The sequence below is a fragment of the Hoplias malabaricus genome, chromosome X1 (assembly GCF_029633855.1).
Source record: "Hoplias malabaricus isolate fHopMal1 chromosome X1, fHopMal1.hap1, whole genome shotgun sequence".
In the NCBI taxonomy this organism is placed as follows: Eukaryota; Metazoa; Chordata; class Actinopteri; order Characiformes; family Erythrinidae; genus Hoplias; species Hoplias malabaricus.
In genome coordinates, this window is record NC_089818.1 from 18,613,879 (window position 1) to 18,633,293 (window position 19,415).

The 19,415-nt window shown below is 40.1% G+C and overlaps 1 protein-coding gene across 2 annotated transcripts; it reads right to left on the minus strand.

Moving 5' to 3' along the window:
* Nucleotides 1-949: 949 nt before the first annotated feature.
* Nucleotides 950-19,225, minus strand: LOC136675742 (regulator of nonsense transcripts 1). Of its 2 annotated transcripts, none has more exons than XM_066652481.1 (24): nt 18,881-19,225; nt 16,424-16,560; nt 14,715-14,804; nt 14,425-14,592; nt 13,978-14,158; nt 13,451-13,612; nt 13,199-13,283; nt 12,801-12,899; nt 10,922-11,030; nt 10,512-10,671; nt 10,174-10,292; nt 9,417-9,581; nt 9,077-9,191; nt 8,599-8,742; nt 8,262-8,475; nt 8,055-8,172; nt 7,600-7,756; nt 7,280-7,422; nt 7,010-7,184; nt 6,600-6,681; nt 6,188-6,349; nt 5,615-5,838; nt 5,176-5,298; nt 950-3,899 (listed from the first exon to the last, which is right to left on the minus strand). In XM_066652481.1, exons 1-23 carry the CDS (start codon nt 19,049-19,051, stop codon nt 5,179-5,181), a joined length of 3,300 nt encoding a protein of 1,099 aa, XP_066508578.1. In that variant the 5' UTR covers nt 19,052-19,225; the 3' UTR covers nt 950-3,899; nt 5,176-5,178. The 2 variants fall into 2 exon arrangements, with proteins under 2 accessions (XP_066508578.1, XP_066508577.1); XM_066652480.1 differs by having other exon boundaries at nt 13,196-13,283.
* Nucleotides 19,226-19,415: the final 190 nt, after the last annotated feature.

Consider the following 19,415-nt stretch of genomic DNA (forward strand, 5'->3'; position numbering starts at 1 on the left):
CACTGGCTGTAGGGCTGCACAACGCGCTAATGAGACTTGGGCCGCGTCCCAAACAGCGCACTGCCACACTAACCAGCGTCAGAACCAATCTGTAGGCTACTGTGCAGTAACATGTAGACCAAGACTGACCCAGTCCTAATTTACACTTCATTTGATGACGCTTATTTTAATCACCTACTTATATGTTATCTAGTACTCATGAAAACATGACACAAAGATAATGAAGAACATGCTAATTTTAGCTACATTAGCTATGACTTAATCCAGAGTGGATAAAAGCAACTTAAAAATAGATTCAGTGTTGGTTTAGATTAATAAACAAATTATGTGGGCTGATTTTAGACCTGATACAAAAATAATAATTAAAAAATGGATACAGACCATATAGTTTGAACGCAAATCAGCTTAACGACCATATTTCTAAATAACTCACATTTAGCAGGCAGAAAATCCTCCTCAAGGGGGCGCCAAACAAAAATCACAAAAAACAGCTTTTGATGCTTCTTACGAGCAGAAGTTCACATTAAAGAACTGGCAGGCTTTTCTGGAATATTCTGATATTGTAAACCAAAACAAGAACACAAAAGCTTAGGTTTTCTCACCAACAAAGCTTAGGCTTCATATTTCCTCGTAGTGAATACATTAGTTGACATTTTACATTTCATTACCTGTAATCACGTATCCACTTCAGGGACACAACGTGTCAGAAGCCTTCCCACAATTCGATTACAATGGTCTCTAACATAATGACGATGAAGTCACTAAGTTATCTAGGCGTATGAGAAAAAACACCCACAAAGACACACTTTTTAACATTTGAAAATAAATCCTATCACATTACCATTCTCTTCTCAAAAACAGAAACCTTTACATTTCTGCTTTAACAATAAGTGCGTGTTAGAAACTACATGAAGTGACTCAACCAGTCTTTGTGTGAAATTAAGCAACATTTATTTTTTGTAGCATTGCAAGAATTACACATTTTCAGGGGGACAAAACCCTTCCATCAAACAAAATCTTGTCTCTCTTGAGTTATAACCTCTAATTAATTGTCACTGGTAATTTGCCTTTCGGGTGAGTGCTAGGACCCTCAGTGTTTGTCCTTTCAGTCTGAATTTCTCGGAACATCAGCCAGTCACCTCACAGCTACAAGATGCATCACATCCAGGTGAACAAATAGTCTCCTTCACCCAATTAAATTAACAACCACTATTGTCGAGGGGGTTCTCATCTTGTAAATATATAAATATAATATTTATATTTTAGCTGTATTCCATGTCATATGAAGAAATTTCATTGAATAACTGACATGTTCACAAAATTTTTTCAGAGCCAAAAGAACACAGAAATAAAGGAATCCAGACTAATTCAATCCTACGAAAGGAAATGGTTTCTTTAAAAGAATGTGAGAAAGGCATATTTAGGACATTCAGTTTCCCGGATATTCAATATCCTGATCTTTCGGATTTACAGTCTACATTGAGGGTAGATAGCAAGTTTCCCCATTTGTACTAACTATCAATAAGACAAAAGCACTAGGCACACAAGCTGTGAAAAACTTAGATGCTAAAACCTTTTTTTTTTTTGCAAATAGTGAAACTGGTTATTTATTCTCAGGCAAAGAAAACTGGAAAAGTTTAAAATGAACAATGGAGTAAAGTTTTCCTGTTCAGGGGTTTTGAAGTAAAGTAAATGAAAACATAATACTAAGCATGGAATGACCATTCCTGGTTTCTGTAGGATGACAAGGTGACCATCGAGGGTTGTTGCAGCGGAACTGCAGCAAAGATTTAATTGAGTAGAACTTTATAAAAGAAAGAAAAACAAAAAGAAAATTTCTCGTGGACTGTGAGGAATTCTAACAGGTGAGAGGAGCCTATGCCATACACCTCACATTCAGAAAGACTGTACAGAATGAAATAAGCGCATTGTGCTAACAAATCAAAGACTGGGCGGGGAAGAGGAAATAAAGAGGAACTTCAAGAAACAGAACAATAATGATAAAACTACTACTAATCACAAAACAAAAGAGGGATAGTTAATAAGGAGGTATACACAACACCTCCGTAGCAGTACACTACTGTCTATGCACACTGGCATCCAAATTTAAGCAAGAGACAAGAGTGCAGCAGCCTCTTTTCAGTCTGCTTGTGGGAAACACACACAAACAGAGAGAATCTCACCTGTCTGCTCGTTCAACGTCTCCTTTAACAAACCGCAAATGCTGCATTTCTGGGCTTCATTTCCCACTTTCTCTCAGCCATCACGGGCCAATTCACAAACGTGGCTCTACACAAGCGATTCAATCCAATGGCAAGATATTAACATCTGTTAATCTATATCTCATGAAGCAGGAAGGGTGATTAAGGAGGGGAGGAAATTAAAATGATCATTTTAAGCAATTTCGCCTGTGGAGGAAGCATACCGCCTTTTGGCACAGTCCTGAAGCCCTAACAGAACACGATGAGGACCAGCTGCCATAACGTCATTTGCATACTACAGCAAAGTTCTGTATCTCCTTAGCTTCAGATCCCTCTCTAAATGTTTCTCAAACTCTTTTACCTCCCTGACTTCGGTTTACTGCACTCCAGCGAGGGGTGTCTGGGCGAGAGGTGAATCCTTGGCGGCTTTCACTCAGGCTTTATGCATATTTTTTTGGCTCGTATTCTGGTGGACCTGTGACTGCAAGTTTGCTATGTGATCCCATTATGGAGAAATCAACAAGCTGCTCAGTCGCCACGTCTAAACCCGGCAGGTTAACAAACGCTGTTCAACTGCATGACTTCAACAAATAAACACTTAAAATGAAGGGGGGAAGAAAAGAAAGCTTCAGATCTTGTAGCCCTTCCATTTCTACTCTCCATATACAAACCTTTAGTCTTTGTTTATTAAAAGAAAAAATAAATAAATCCCAAAGCCATTTGTTAGAGACCCCCTTCCATTTGAGAACCACCTAGAGCAGAGCCTCGCAGCAGAGAGCATGTGGCATCTCTCACAGGTTCTGGATTTCTGAACCACTACTCCACAGATTTCAGGCAGAAAACTTTCCTCAAAGTTAAGTTGAATCTTGCTCAGTGACTACTAGCACCATTTTCAGAGATGAGACCACCACCACACACAAAAAGGGGGGGAGGGGGAAAAAAAAGTTAAACACAAAGCCATATTTTAATAAAAAAAAAAAAAAAAAAAAAAAAAAAAAAAAAACACACCACAATTCCTTTCTCCGCTGAATATTTCCCCATTCTCTTAAAGATGTCCGGTGGCAGTACTTGAACGTCAGATCTCAACTTTGAAGGGAAAATTTTCCCAGGATCAGCTGCTTATAAAGCGTTTTTTTTTTGTAAATCATTTTTATTATTTTTTTTTTAAAGGCGTCACCCCCTTCTTTCAGCTTTTGGAGACGACAGAGCAAGCTTGGTATTTTTTGCAGGTAGTTTTATAAGAGAACTTCGTCTTCTCTCCGTCACGGGTGGCAGAGCGAGGTCTGCGGCGGCCGGCTGCAGCCTGGCAGCGCGCGAGAGAAGGCAGGGGAGGGACCCCTGCTCCCCAGGAGGCGCCTCGACTTTGCGGAGTTGCAGATCGAAGATCTCGTTTGTTATCCCTCCCACATCGTCTCCTCCTACGCTGCGTCTCCTCCTCTCTCCTCCTTCCCCAGCCTTAGCGAGTGGCGAGGTGATTTACCTCATCCACTCACTCTCGTTCTCTCTTCCTGTCCTGCTTTTCTCCCTCTTTTTTCACTCATGTGATTGGTTTGATTCTCTCCTGTTGCTCTCACACCATGGTGCTTCAGTTGTAACAGTGGAAAACGGGCATCCATGTTTGTTCTTTTTTTATATTTACCCAGATTTAAAATGCTGACGAACTAAGCTCAGCACAGGCCTAGCTCCCGTTCCAACAACCTGAAGACACAATAAGAGTTTCATCAGCAACTTCACCTTGACATACACGGTGAGCATGTGATTAATATAACAATCATTATCAAATTCATGACTTCAAAAAGAAAAGGCTTCAACAAGCACCGTTAACAGCATGGGCCAGAAACATTCCAGTCCACTTACACTACACAGTATACAGTGATATCATAAATAGGTATTAAGTTCCCTCCAAACCAGGCGTGTCAAACAAAAGTTTCTCAGACTTTGCATTATACAAATCCCAGTTCCAAAGAAGTCCAGATGCAATACAAAGTGTAAAAGCAAGCAGAATGCAATGATATGCCAATTACTGGGTTTAATGTGAGAATCTCAGAGAGGCTGAGTCTTTCAAGAGTAAAGATGTCAGAATCTGGAGAAATCTATATATGCAAGGAACAAGGCCCAAAACCAATACTGGCTGGCCATGATCTTCATGCCCTCAGCTGCAGCGAATTAAACATTGACAACAGACACGATTCTGTAGCGGAAATCACTACATGGGCTCAGAAAGCCCCCCCAAAATCACTGTTGGTAAACAAAGTTCACTTTCGCATTCACAAACGTGTAATAAAACTCTATTATGCAAAGAATAAGCCAAATATAAACAGGATGCAGATTCGCCATCTCTGGACCGAACAAATAAAAATTTTAATTCCTTTTAAGAATCATGGCTGCAGCCTCCTGGCTAAAGAGGGGAGAGACCTTCTGGCTTGTTAAAAGCTCAGTGATTGTGACAGGGGTGCATCAGTGCACATGGCATGGGCAACTTCAACAGCTGTGAAGGCACCGTTAATGCTGAACAATATTTACAGATTATGGAGCAACATGCTGCCATTAAGACTTGTCATTTTCAGGGAAGGCCTTGCTTATTTTAGCAAAACAAAACAACGCCAATCCACAAATGTGCATGGATTACAACAGCACTGTCCTCCAAAAGTTACACAGTGCAGCGTTGAGCCCGGAGAAATAATGACAAAGGCTCTATTCTCCCTATTACAGCTCAGTGGAGCAATGACGCTGTAATTTTAAGGTAAAAATACTTAATGGGTGTTCCTGTAAATATAGCTATTAAATACTTTGCACATCATTGCATCCTGCTTTTATTTACATTTCGCACAGCTTCCCAAAGTAAAGTGTTCAGTAACACCAAATTAGTTTGAAATTCGTAATCTAAAATCAGGCTTTATATTATTCATTCAGCTTATCTCCTCTATGAGATTATTAATCCATTAAATTGGTAGATTATTTTGCACTCTCTTACACTCTAGTACTGAGAGAGTCCAGTAACTCCTCCATGTTGGTATGCCCGTTCACCCTGGTAAGTAGAATCCTGGGACAGTGCCACATCCATCTGCGACTTGAACTCATCACCCAGGTAACTGTCCTGTTAAGCAAAGAAGAAGCAAGAGACCATGAGACAAAAATCATTATTCTCAGAATAGTCCTGTATGGAAAAATATAGCATGTTTGTCAATACAAACTCATGCCCATCTACACGGTCTGATGTAAAAATGTGTCCCCTCAGTCAAGTTTTGTTGATGGTTTGCAAGTCAAAACAAGTTAAAATTCTCTAAATATAACTCACTTCTGCACATGTTAATAGACAATGAATAGTTCTTCATCTTAACATGTTGGGGAAAAAACATACTGGTGTACACAGTACATTCTCCTGGAAAACGTACTAGAATTATTTTGCATACCTGGGAGAGTTCAGGCTGGGACAGGCCTGGTTGGCTCATCTGAGAGGGCTGGCTCATGGTGATATACCCCTGGGTTAGAGGACCCTGGGAGAAGGGCTGAGACACCAGATCCTGGCTGGCCTGGCTGCTGGTCATGTTGGTCTGTCCACTGCCATGGTTCCCCACTCCGCGGTTCCTCTGACGGCCTCCACGTCCGCCAGTCTTTCCCTTTGGAGTTCCACGACCTAAACAGAAAAAAGTAGTAGTAATTTTTGAAAAATTCACATCAGCAATAAAATTACAGTGACTCAAAATAATTTATTATTTAGTAAAAGACAGCTGCATCTCGATTTCTATAGTATTAACATGCTAAATGTTTCAATTTTAAAAAAGCTATTAAATTATTATTAAAGAACAATACCTGGAGAAAGATTCACTGCCTTATTTTGAGACCTAGAAACCTTTTTGCACTTGTGGATATTCTGCCCTTTGGTTTTAGAAGTGAAGTTCCTCATAGAATAGCCATGTAACTCACTCATACATGGGAAAAAAATGTAAATAGTTTGCTTGTTTGTGTTGTGTTTACTGTCTTACCAGCAGCAGGGCCATTAACCTGGCCCAGGTAGCCTGGTGGGGGCATGGGGGGCATGACGAGGTTGAACGGAATGGGGATGTTCATGGAAGCCATGGGGTTTGGCCCAGCACCAATCATCCCAATCTGGTCATGAGTCTGGAAGTACATGTTTGATGGGCGTCCTATAAAGACAAAAAATAAATAAATTTGGAAAAAAATAAAAAAATAAAAAAAAATTAAAAAAAAATAGAAAAACACTTGTTTAAACTCCAACATAAATTTTTTATTTTGCATTAGAGCGAAATAAGGGCCAAACAAAAGACCAAAATGAGAACAGAATGATTGGGATTGTGAGAGGGTATTAATGCACTATTAGCATCAAAAGGGTTCAATGCTGCAATGAAAATGTGAAATGAACATGAACTTCCTTACCGGTGTTGCTGCGATCGTACACTGAGCCAGGTATCATAGCTTCTCTGGCATCGTACATGGCAGTGCTCATGAACCGTGCTCCCTGATTTATATGAAAAACACAGATGCAGATTAGACGACTTCTAAGGACAACACACTTCCACATTCTGGGTTTGTAAGAAGAGCAACCTACTAAGGGTAATAAGGTTTACATATATTAAGGTGGAAAATGATTTTGCCCTGTGCAAGTCGCTCGACTGCACCCAACGTATTGAATGAAGTGGTGTGTAAATCTATAACAGCTGAAAATAAACATTCCCTGAGCAAAATTCAACTAGTGTGTTTCCAGAGTGAAAACGAATCAATTCACACAAGGCACAAAAGTTGTTGAACTGCTTGGTGCGGATGCAAATCTGTAAATTGATACTCACAGGGTTGATGGTGTTGACAAGCTTGCGAGGTTTGCTGAACTGCATCAGACTCTCTCTCAGGTTGTTGAGGGGTCCTTCCACAAGAACTTTCTGTTCCTTGTAGTAGTTCAGAAGATGGTTCCAGAGTGGCTGCTTGGACAGAGCTTTAGGATTCCCCACAATAATCACACCATACCTAATAGCACAGAAACATACAGGCAAATGTTATTGAAAACTAAAAATATTTAAAAACAATGGGTCAGTTATTAGTGTCATTGGGTAAAGTGTTACCTGGCTCTTGTGAGGGCTACGTTAAGCCTACGTGGGTCATTAAGGAAGCCAATGCCCTGATGCTCGTTGGCCCTGACGCAGGAGAGGATGATGAAGTCCTTCTCTCTACCTTGAAAAGCATCCACGCTGGCAATCTCAACCTCCTACAGAAACATAAAACAAATGGGACCAGTCTGTAATAATTCTACAAATATGCTTCTGCTTGCCAGGAATCAAAGTAAAAGCATAATGCTTTCTGACATCTACCATTACAAACAATACCTGGCTAATTCTGAAGAATAGGTTTTTAAATGGCTGGGGGGGGGGGTGTCTGCATGTACCTGATAAAGCTTGGTGTGCAGTGAGCCACTGAACTGCATGTACTGCACCAGATAGGAACGCTGGCCCTCGTATGGTGTGATGATGCCAATTTGGTCAGGTTTGGCTCCAGCCTTCAGCAAGCGAGTGGTGATCTTTTCCACATTTGCAGCCTCAGTCCTGCACAGAACAACCCACACAAACTCATATCTTGTTACAAGTTCTCAGAAGGCATGTCCATCTTGTATGGTCTTTGATATATAACATATAATAGTAGTTATTTTTTTTCTAGACATTTTAACTTTTCTACCTGGAAAACTTAAACAGACAGGGAACATGTTCATTTTCATCCTCAACTGAAATTTCAACTACTGTTCAGAAATAATCCTAAATATATATTGTATATTGTCAGCACCACCTCTCCAGTTAGGCATTGCTTTTTTTTTTTAAGAGCAAATAATCAAGACTAATGGTGTACCTGTTGAGGTAGGAGGTGCCTGAGCTGGCAATTTCCTCTTGGCCCTGGGTCACATAAAAGAACATGGGCTTATCTGGCTGAGGCCACTGGAAATCAAAGCCTTTCTTGATGCGATCAGCTGGTGGAAAGGGAAGACAGTATAAAATTACAGACATTCAACAGATGCGAGAAGCATCAAAACATTAACCACCTAAAAAGTGCACATACCGGCAGTGACTCCGTTCTGTAGGGATCCCTCATAGAAAATATTGGAGGGGAAGGCGCTGAGAGCAGGGTGCATACGGTACTGCACTTGAAGACGAATGGGCCGGATGCCCAGCACAACAAGCCTCTCAAAAAGAGACTGTGACAGGCCTGCTTTAGCTGCCTTCTTACACATCACCACTGGGCCCAACTGGCAGTGGTCTCCCACCAGGATCAGCTGAAGATGAAAATTTGTGAAAATAAAATAAGTGGAAGTTTCTTTAAATTGAACACAATTTAAAAAGGTTTCGCCAAGCCAGGGTTACTCAGCATTACATGAATGGACACCTTGGGGTAGTACCTGCTTAGCCCCCAGCACTACAGGCACCATGCATTCTGGCTCAGTGGCCTGTGTGCTCTCATCTATCAGGATGGAGCGGAACTGCATCTTAGCCAGGCGAGGATCACCTGCACCAACACATGTGCAGCAGATAACATCTGCATTCTGCAAAACAGAAAGAAAGAGCAACAGTCAAGAGAAATAAAAGGTTGCCCTGTTTCTATTGTGCCTTGTGTGAGAATACAAGAACACAATGCTTACAAGGACAAACACCTCGCCAACTACCACCTGACTCATTTTCTGTTTAGTAGAATATTGGTTTATCTAAAAAAAAATTCACTTGTTATGAAACGACAAGAAAAGTATCATTAAAATACATAGATTACATTGTTTCCGTGCTGCATTCTTTACATTGTCAGTGCTAAATTTCATTCTCGTCTCAGACCACTGGCATGTGTTACTTAGAGAAGAATGAGTCCATACGAGGAATGAAAAGTACCATGAGCAACTCTCTTTCAGCCGCACGTTTCAGGGCCCTGTAGCGTTTCTCATCAGAGGATGACAGCTCTCCAGTCTCGTCCTTCAGCTGCTGCAGCTTCTGCAGTTCTGGCATACTGCATAGACAAACTACTTTATTAGGTCTGCGACTATACTCTCCTTACAACAGAAGCAGGGCTATACAAACACTTTTGTTGGTAGCATTTGCGTTTCTAATTGATCTATCAACAACAAATATGTCTTTGTTAATGTCTGTTTTGCACCTTTTTCAGAAACAGAGTTCCAAGAGACTGACATTTTATCTCAGTTATCATAAAGAGGTTAGCTTTATTCGTTTTTACCTGTCCATGTTCCTAATCTGGTTGTGCAAGGCAAGGAAGGAGACTGGAGAATCAATAGCCTCCCTACTCTTAGCACACAGACGCACTACCTTCAACCCAGTCTGGTGGATCTTCTCAGTCAGCTGATCCACAGCGATGTTACTGGGAGCACATACCAGCACTGGCCTGCCACAAGAAAAAAAAGAAGAAAAAAAAAGTATATAACAAAAAACTATTTGTCAAAATAATTATTGTTTTGTGTTTTGCTAACATCTGTTAGCCATATGTAGTAAGATAGCTTAGCAAGCAGACTACAACAGCTTCAGACACAAGATAATGGGATCAAGTTTGTCTGAAAACCAGAAAGCAAAGTAGTGATCACAATTTATATAATCAAGAATATTTATAAATATTTGCCATCTTAAAAAGTTTGATATATTTCTGAATTTTTTTACATTTATATATACAGAGACAAACAGCCATTTTATAATTCTTTTTTGGTAAATAGAAATAAACCACTGGTTAGCATTTTAAATGTACAGCCCGTCTTAAATAACACAAACAGGTGGTAGTTTCACTTTCTATTTTAAGAGCACCAATTCACTTTACCGTGTACTCTTGGTTAATCATGCATTTACTGAATGATGAGTGAAGTGCATCATTGAACTTGCAGCTTGTAAGTCCAGAAAACTTAACAGGAGTCTAAAAATTAATGTATAACAATCACCTTTATATGTACACTTAAGTACAGTCTCCTGCCATTGGCTATTTGACTTACCCATTGCCCTGTCTGGCCAGGTGGTAAACAATGGTCGCAGAGGTGACAGTTTTGCCAGTTCCTGGAGGACCCTGAATCAGACTGAGAGGACGCTGCAGCACAGTCTTCACAGCATACACCTAAACAAAACAAACATTATTGTTTCACTATCAGGGACAGAAAGGTCTAATTGGATTAAGGATAAATGATATACAGAACTCCTCTATATGTAGCACATCTGTTTTCACGTAGAGCTTGACAATGTAGTAAAAGGTCAGTTGTTCTTAAATTGCCTTTCATTCGAACACTGAAAGTAAATGAAGGTATATTGAGTATATAAGGTATATACTGGTGGCTACCTGCGAGTGGTTGAGGTCAGGCAGGCCTTGGGCAGTGAAGCGCTTGGGAAGCTGGCACTTAATAATCACATCCTCCACTTCATGGCCAAGCAGCTTGTGGTAGATGTAGCCAGACACGGAGGTCTCATCCACTGCAAATGTTTTCAAGGCGCTCTGCATGCTATAACACAAAGTAAACATTTGCTTGGGAAAGGACCACTGATGACCAATGATGCTACCAAAAAAATGTGATAAATATTTTATATTTATAAAAGGCACATTCATTTGACGAATTAAACAGAATATAAAAAGCTGTGGAAAAATCTTGATAAGACACCAGAACACAGAACAGTTTAAAATAATAATAATAATAATAATATAAATCCAAATATATTTTACCCTAAATCATCATCATCATATTTCCTACTAACCGGTCAAAGGAAGTTGATTTCCAGACAAAATCCACCTGGAAGTTGTGGGGCACCTCCACAGGAGCTCCTGCACTGCTCCTCAGTTCAATGGCAATCTCATCTCCATAGTCTGAGAACAGCTGTTTAAGGAAACTTAGAAACACATTTGCCAATTAAAGGCAATTGTTTCTGACATTCAGCCTATAATGAGTACGGTTGTTTTATTTTTCTCCCCCTTTGCCTCACTCCAATTATTTTTCCTTTAGTTATTTTGGGAGTATAGAGTTCAGCACTAATAAGGACCTCTTTGGAAGCACAAATAACTCACTAACCCAGGGGTATTCAAAATTATTCTTAAGAAAACACACTTCATTTGATTGTTTGATCGTGATCTCGAATCTCACCTGTGACCCACAGCAATTCCTTTACACTGTACATGCAGGGCATGCCCCACAGTTTGGATTAGAGCTGGGTGATACGGCCAAAAATGTTATCACGATACGTTTTTCTGTATTGATCAATCTCCAAATTCAATTACAATATTAACATTTTGTCACATGGTGACAAAAGGACATCCTTCTAAACATGTAGACTGAATACACCAAATGTTCATTATACAATATGCACATTACTCAAATTCACAAGCAAAGATTTCACTGGAACATTTTCTTACCACAAAAAAGTAATGATATCTATGTCTTGTGTCATGAAAACATTCTTAGGGCATTACCACCTCAGGTGTTTAAAGAAGCAGAAAGAGTAAAAAGATAAGTTAAGAAGAGTGTAAAATAATAGATTCATAAATAAACACTCCCAAGTGCTGAACTATAAACATATTGCACTTAACTCATTTGAAAGCTTAGATCAGTGCTTGTAACAGTTGGAAAGCATTGTCTTTAACCACTTATCCAGTTCAGAGTCACGGTGGGTCCAGAGCCTATCCAGAATCACTGAGTGCAAAGCTGAAAAAGTTCCACCCTTGGGAGTGTTTATTTAAGAGAAGCAGCCTGATCTATGGCATTGAAACCAATAAAAAATTTGCAAGTGGAGAAAATAATTTTGTGTAAAACGCCAGGCAATGAACAGTGCTCTCGTAACGGGAAAACATTTCCCAGGAGGAAAATATACCGAGTGAAGAAAAACAGTGGGTTCTCTCTGCACACGACAGAAAGTTTCTGCGCTTGTATGTATATTAAATAAATAAATATAATATATATAAAGGCGGCACAGTGGCGCAGCAGGTAGTTCGATTCCCACTCTGGGTTACTGTCTGTGAGGAGTTGGTGTGTTTTCCCTGTGTCCGCATGGGTTTCCTCCCACAGTCCAAAAACACACGTTGCAGGTGGATTGGCGACTCAAAGGTGTCCGTGAGTGTGTGAGTGAATGTGTGAGAGTGTGTGTTGCCCTGTGAAGGACTGGCGCCCCCTCCAGGGTATATTCCTGCCTTGCGCCCACTGATTCCATGTAGGCTCTGGACCCACTGCGACCCTGAACTGGAAAAGCGCTTACAGATAATGGATGGATGGATATTAGTCCTGGAGATGAAATGGTGAGAATGAAATTGGATAAGCGGTTACAGATAATGAATGAATGAATGAATGAATATATATAAATAAATTTACACCTATAATTCTCACGTTCATGCAGTTGCCTGTTCATTTACTGTAATAGCATGAGTATACGCGTCTGATTGTGTGCAGCTGGCTGTGTTACCTGGGAATAGAAATGAAGGTTTATTGAGCTCTATTACCCAAAGCTTATCATCGTTATCTGGCAAATATTAATCATGAAACATATCTATATCTTTTTATCGCCCAGTACTAGTTTGAATACTTCTGCATGAGCCATGTTCTGTTGCAAATTCAGTGGCTTTCTCTGATGGAATACACAGAAAGGATACTGTCTGGGACCTTGATAACATGTCCAATTCCCTTCCACAAAGGCGCCATGTCTCCCTTGTATCGCAGGCAGATTTCATCCCCTTGCATCAGTCGCATATCTGTACATATACAGTACATTTAATTAGAAAAGAATTTTAACTTAGATTATGTTTTCTATTTTATAGTTACCACAAAAATGATCTTATATCCATCACATACACAGTGACAACAAATATTTACAAAAACCCATTCATACAAACACTAACAGGTGTGCTGTCTCGCACGCGCACACAAAAACACACACGAGTGGACGCATCCGTGCATACATCGATGAAGGATGCATGGGGCACGGAGTTGGGGATGGGATGGATATGAACCACTGGTAGACACAGAGGATGAAGAAAGTAAATATTACCACCTGAATCCGTCTTGGGAAGTGTGAAATAAGCAATCCTCTTTTTATTCAGTCCCAAGTCCCACCTGACAGTTATATTGTCTTGGGTCTAAAAAAAAAAAAAAAAAAAAGACGACATGAAATTAACACGTTACTCACTCTGAGTAATTAACTGTTAACCATTCTCTCCTCAAAAACGTATACTACAACAGTTTTATAAGCAAATTAACGATTAAATGTGGTAAGATTATCTAGCGTAGGCAGTTATTTGTAAACCTGGGACTCTTTGAGCTTCTTGTCATAATCTGCCTCCAGTTTTACGAGTGGACCAAATATGTTCTGGTACTGGTAGGCGTCCTCGTAGCGCAGCAGCACATGCTGAGGCTCCTCATCCACACCAGGTTTCTCCAAATCCTCAAGAGTTGCTGTAGGGTTTTCCTGTAAGTCAGACAAAATGTAACCACTTAAAAAGGAAGTAATGATTATTAATATATCAAAGCCTTGAATTATGAATTAATAAATTTGAATGAAATCACTACTAAGAACCTAGCTGCGCCACAAAGACTTCAATGAGATGTTCTTCCTAATCAATCATGAAATTCTTATCTCCAGTTCAAATCGATCACTCAAATACACCACATACATCAGCAGATGCTAATGATATTTCTCAAAAACACATCAGTGACATACAGAGGAGATCTTCACCCCAAATCTCTGGGCATAATTTCTGGAAACTTAGTTTGATTAGAAACACTTTAAATACACGCTCCTCCCCAACAGCTGTGGATGGAAGCCTCCTGTACCTTCCAGAGTTCCTCTAGTTTGTTGATCTGCTGAGCAGTGATCTGGCGTGCCCTCAGTTGCTCCTGTTCAGATGGGATCTTCACCAGCCAGGACAGAAAGCAGCGGTCCTGGATCAGGGGCTGCCACTGGGAACTGTCCCAGTTAATGTCCTTCAGGCTGCTCTGACTGGCACAAGGCTGCCTAAACAAATAAATAACCACCTATGAAACTTGTCATCACTTTGGGTCAAAATCGATTTATTTTAAAAACGAGACGTTTAAAGGTGAACAGCCGTTTATCCGTCCTCTTCCTCTTCTTTACACTGAGCAAAACATAACACTGTTATAAGAGACCTTATTTCCATCAGTGTTAAAGCAGAAAGGTTATAAGCTATAAATCAAATGACCTTACTGCAATAACTTGAAACTGTTTAATTAAAAAAAAAAAAAGGATGCCAATAATCTTACCTGCAGAGCAGCACCACAACCGAATCAGCCTTGGCAGGGATGAAGCCCAGGAGGAAGACATTGCGACAGCCACAGTTGTAACACTCCAACACAGTCTCCCCCAGAGGCCCATCTTTATGCAGGGTCACTTCCTTGCATTTGGCCCTCACCAAGTGATTGACAATATGGCTGTTATAAAAGAATGGACGTAGATGAATCGAACAGAAATAAATAAGATATGGAATACTATACAGCCGTGAAATCTGATAACATTTATGTATAACAGTGACTCAAATAACTTATCAGCTTACCTGCCAGAGGTGTTGCCGCGACCATTGCAGAACCATTTCTTGCTGGTGTTGCAATACACTACACAAGCAGGATCATGGATACCACAATAACTGTGAGGAGAATAGAAAGTCTAATGAACCCTTAAGTCAATGTATACTATATGTGAGGAGAGTCAGAAATAATTAACTTTAAATAATAAACCAGTAGGGAAGTGTGTATCGATTTTAAGAAAAAGAAAATGCAGGAATAAAAATCCAAAATATATATTCAGAAAAAAATAATAAAAATTGTGAACACTTTCACAAATCTAGCCTCCCTTTGCTGCAGCAACAGACTCTGCTCTTTCAGAAATCTTTAAACCAGATGGGGGAACTTGCTGGAAAAATTAAACTGCATTTAGTCACAAAAGAATTATTCACAAAGTCCCTCCAGCACTATTACTTCACTGCTTCACAGCCTAATGCTGGGGGTTTAAACACCTTCCAGCAGACACTTGGCATTAGGCATGGCGACTCATGTGGCTGCTTCCAGGGTTTTCTACAGAGACGAACTAAAAGCCAGGTTTGCACACCTCAACACCTGTCAGTACCTGAATCCACTAATTTAGAAGCAGCGTGTACAAACTTTTGGACAGAGTTTGTTTTGGTGGTGAAGGTTTAACCCTAAGATCTCTCATCCTAGACGTAACGTCTTTCAGTGACAATTAACAATTCAGGACCATCCAAGCCAGTTCAAATGTAAACAAAAGTTCTTATTTCTCTGTCGCATAACTCCAGTGTTAGAGAGCGTGTTAGCACTACTCTACAGGTGTTCGTAAAATTATGACAACCTCTTACTGCTCACAGGTCCACTCTATCCCATAATAAATCTATACACAGCTGGACGGTGTTTATAATGCATTCTTACAATCTCTAGGGCAATATTTAAAGCCAACTGTTCACTCACTTTTATAATTAAGTTCTCACAATTATCAATACCTTTTGTAATATATTTGCTCTGAAGTGTCAGAAAAAGAAAAATGCAGAGTGATCATAAAAAAAATTCCTTGATTGATTTGAGTTGGGCACAACCTAGACTTATGTAATGTCAGGTCTGCCAAAGAACCAATCAGAGACAGAAATAAATATACGTTGCCACAATAGACATAGGGTTAGTTTTGACCTGATAATGCTACTTACTCGTCACAATGAACAATGCCTGTGAGGAGGCAGGCAGCAGCTTGTACTTTTTGTAGCATTTAATTTCTAGTGTACAGCATTACCAAATAAATATACATTAGCTATCCTCACTGTCTCTAAATAAATAAATAAATAAATAACCAAACCAACAAACGTGTACCTCCGTTCTGTTGATATTTAGTTTTCTACAACATTTGAACAACAGAATAGAATGCTTCAAAATAAATTAGAACAACATCTTTTAACAATAACGTTCACTGAAGGTTAATTAAGTTTTCTCCTCCTTCTGTAAAGTTCCTATTTTATAAAAACATTTTTACTTATAACAATATAACATTTGTAAATGCTTATCCCGTGGTATATCCAAGATTTAAATATTTATATACTAACAAAATAGGGAACAGTGTCTTTAAATCAAAAGAGTGGAGACGAACTAAAGCTTAGTGTAAAATTACAAGTTCAAACATAACTCATTTAGATTTACAACAAAAGCCTTCTTACAGTAAATCTATGAGAAGGGGAAGCTGTTATATAGTTATACTGCTGTCTACCTGCAGGCATGCACAGGCAGATCCTTGGTGTAATAAGTGTCCTCTTCATCTTCTTCAAAATTCAGCTCAGCCAAGAGTTGACTGGCTTTACCCACAGCATCCTCCCCGTTCTGCAGGACCCCATCTGGTCCGTTTACCTTCAAAGAGAAGGGAATGTTAAACCAAGGCTCCAAAAAATGCACAAATACGTGGATATTTTAAAGATATAGCTCAGTGTGACTGGTTCAGTGCGCTACTCAGCTTGAGCGGTGGTTGTTTTGTTAACTTTCACCAAAGTGACTGATAAATAAACACATTCAAAAGGCACAAGGCTTAAAGCAGAAAAGGAAGCAGGCGGTTGTCAGTAACATCGGTGAGAATAATGGAACTACAGCTGTGTTTCTATCTGATATTGTGCTTGGCGAGGCTAAGTGCGTTAGCTACGCCATTTACCTTGGCTCAATCTTAATCTTTCACATGGATCCCTGTCCCCTACTCCCTACATAAGTGCACTGCGTAGTAGGTCGTGAAACTGACTTCTACACACACGTCAACTTTCTTTTCCAGGAAACAACCTTAATTTGTTTTTTGTAAATAATATATTAAAATAATAATAATAATATCCCTACAATTTATATACATGAACTCAATTTGTGTAACTGGACATTTAAAATGTACACAACTCCAGCGTGTTCAATTCAGCCAACATTAGAAATAAAGAAGATTCAGCAGATTTTCACTTTGAAAGTCAACATATCATGACAAGGGCTGCCCATACATCTGCAAAGAAATTATACAAATATTTAACGTATATATTTGAAAATATATATGAAAACCACATGGGAACAGATATGTATTTGCAGAAATGTTATAAAAGCAGTAGAACAGATGAAATGCCGATATTGTAGCACTGTGGACAGAAGTATGTAGAAACAGTATCAGCAATAGAAATTATTTTAACGTTGAACTGCTGAACTAACGTAACTGCCGATACCAATATAATCAATATCTGTGCATCCAGGTTAGCCATAACATTACAACCACCTCCTGATGTCTACGCTCACTGTAAATTCCCTGCAGCTCCACTGATCACACATGAGCACTTTGTAGTTATACTGTAACAGAGTGTAATCCATCTGTTGCTCTGCATCCCTTGTTTATCCCATCACCCTGTTCGTCTATGGTAGGATTTGGGTGATGGATCATTCTCAGCACTACAGAGAAACTGACACAACCATGGTGTGTTAGTGTGATCTGTACTGGTCGGACTGGATCAGACACAACAGTGCTGCTGGAGTTTTTATACACCCCCGTGTCACTGCTGGACTGAGAATAGTCTAGCAACCAAAAACATCCAGCCAACAGCCTCCTGTGTCCAATGAAGGTCTTGAGAACGACCAACACAAACCGTGCAGCAACAGATGAGCTACTTTGGCTTTGACTCTAACATCTACAAGCTGTGTGCGACTGTCAGGGTGGACAGGGGGTGGACAATGTGTTGAAAAGCTCCAGCAGGACTGCTGTGTCTGATCTATTTATACCAGCACAACACCACAACATCAGTCTCACTACAGCTGAGAATGTCCCACCATCCAAATCATACCAGCTCTGTAGTGGTCCTGACCATTGAAGGACTGGCTGAAAGGATGCAAACAAAGTATACAGAGCAGCAGGTGGCTTACTGGCTGTCATTATAGAAGTACAATATTATCCTGAGAGATAATACAGACAGTAAATGTAAAAACAAGAAAGGGATCATAATGTTATGGCTGATTTGGTGTATACATAGACATACAATGGAGAAAATGGTGTAAAAAAATAAACATGATTTATGTTGTTATACAGTGAACTACATGCAGTAATATTTAATTAAATATGAAGTTACCGAAACTGGAGAATGCCATGAAAATTAATACAACCTTATCAAAATAATTGATATCACGATGACGATCAAAATAACCCCACTCTCCCACACAGCGCACTCCGAGGTGAGGTGGGAGCGATTTGTGATCGAGCCACTGACACCGCTTGGCTTAGCTATTAGCCTGTAGCTTCGCTGCTTAGCTAAAACCGCTGTATTTTAACACACAGTAAAATAAACAAGATAAGCCAGCGTTGGAGAAGCTCACGTTGCCTGATTAATCGTCATCTTCCAAATATATTTGCTTATATAAACGAATACAAAAATAGTTTACTGATGCCTGTTTCTGAGGTTGCCGCTTCTGGGTTGTGTTTTATTTTTGATCAAGACCCAAGTTACCCTGGTTAGCTTGTTGCTACCTGTGAAGCTGAAGTTGGAATTTTCAGTTCCACCTTAAACAAGGCAGCGGTTCCGTTCTAGCGCCCACGTCTGCTGTGCTATTTAAGGTGGAAAGCAACATTCTAAGACGCCAACTTTAACGTTAGCTTCAGCATGCTACGGGTTAAAATGGGGAGCGAATTATGTGTCTATAGAATGCAGAAATGCATGAGAATGACCTGGTTATCGAGCTGGCTCTGGGTCTGGCCCTGGGTTTGGGTTTGGCTCGGCAGAGTGAAGTCCGTGAACTCGAACTCCGAGCCCTGAGTGTCGGCTCCCAGCAGCTCCGCTTCCTCCGTGTCTAGAAAGGTGAGCGTCTGCGAGCTCGGCCCGTACGCCTCTACACTCATCTTCTTTTCTGTTTATAATCCCCAACGGCCCACGGCTGCCCTCCGGATCAGTCTCTTAACGACAAACGCCGTGAAAATGCTCCGAAAAATCACAGAATCCGTAACCGTTCGCGGATCTTGTTTTCGTATAAAACTCGGTCGCAAGCGACGGTTCTCAAATGAAAGCACATTCGCTTCAACTCCCACTCGAATCGGTGACGTGCGCACCAAGCAGCACAGGAGTCGCACACGTGGAGCGCAGATCGGGAGTGACGTCCGCACAAACCTGCACACGTTTTTTTGAAAGAAGTTGATGGGTGATACAATTAGTTTCTTCGACCGAATATAAATCCACAGGAGAGAACAGGGAAAAATCTCTTAGAAT

Coding starts and splice junctions, on each gene's coding strand:
- LOC136675742 (XM_066652480.1), bottom strand. CDS start 19,051: ATGAGTGTAGAGGCGTACGGGCCGAGCTCGCAGACGCTCACCTTTCTA. Junction 14,593..14,714: donor CGCGGCAACACCTCTGGCAG/GTAAGCTGATAA, acceptor CTTTTATAACAG/CCATATTGTCAATCACTTGG. Junction 5,299..5,614: donor CCCAGCCTGAACTCTCCCAG/GTATGCAAAATA, acceptor TTTGCTTAACAG/GACAGTTACCTGGGTGATGA.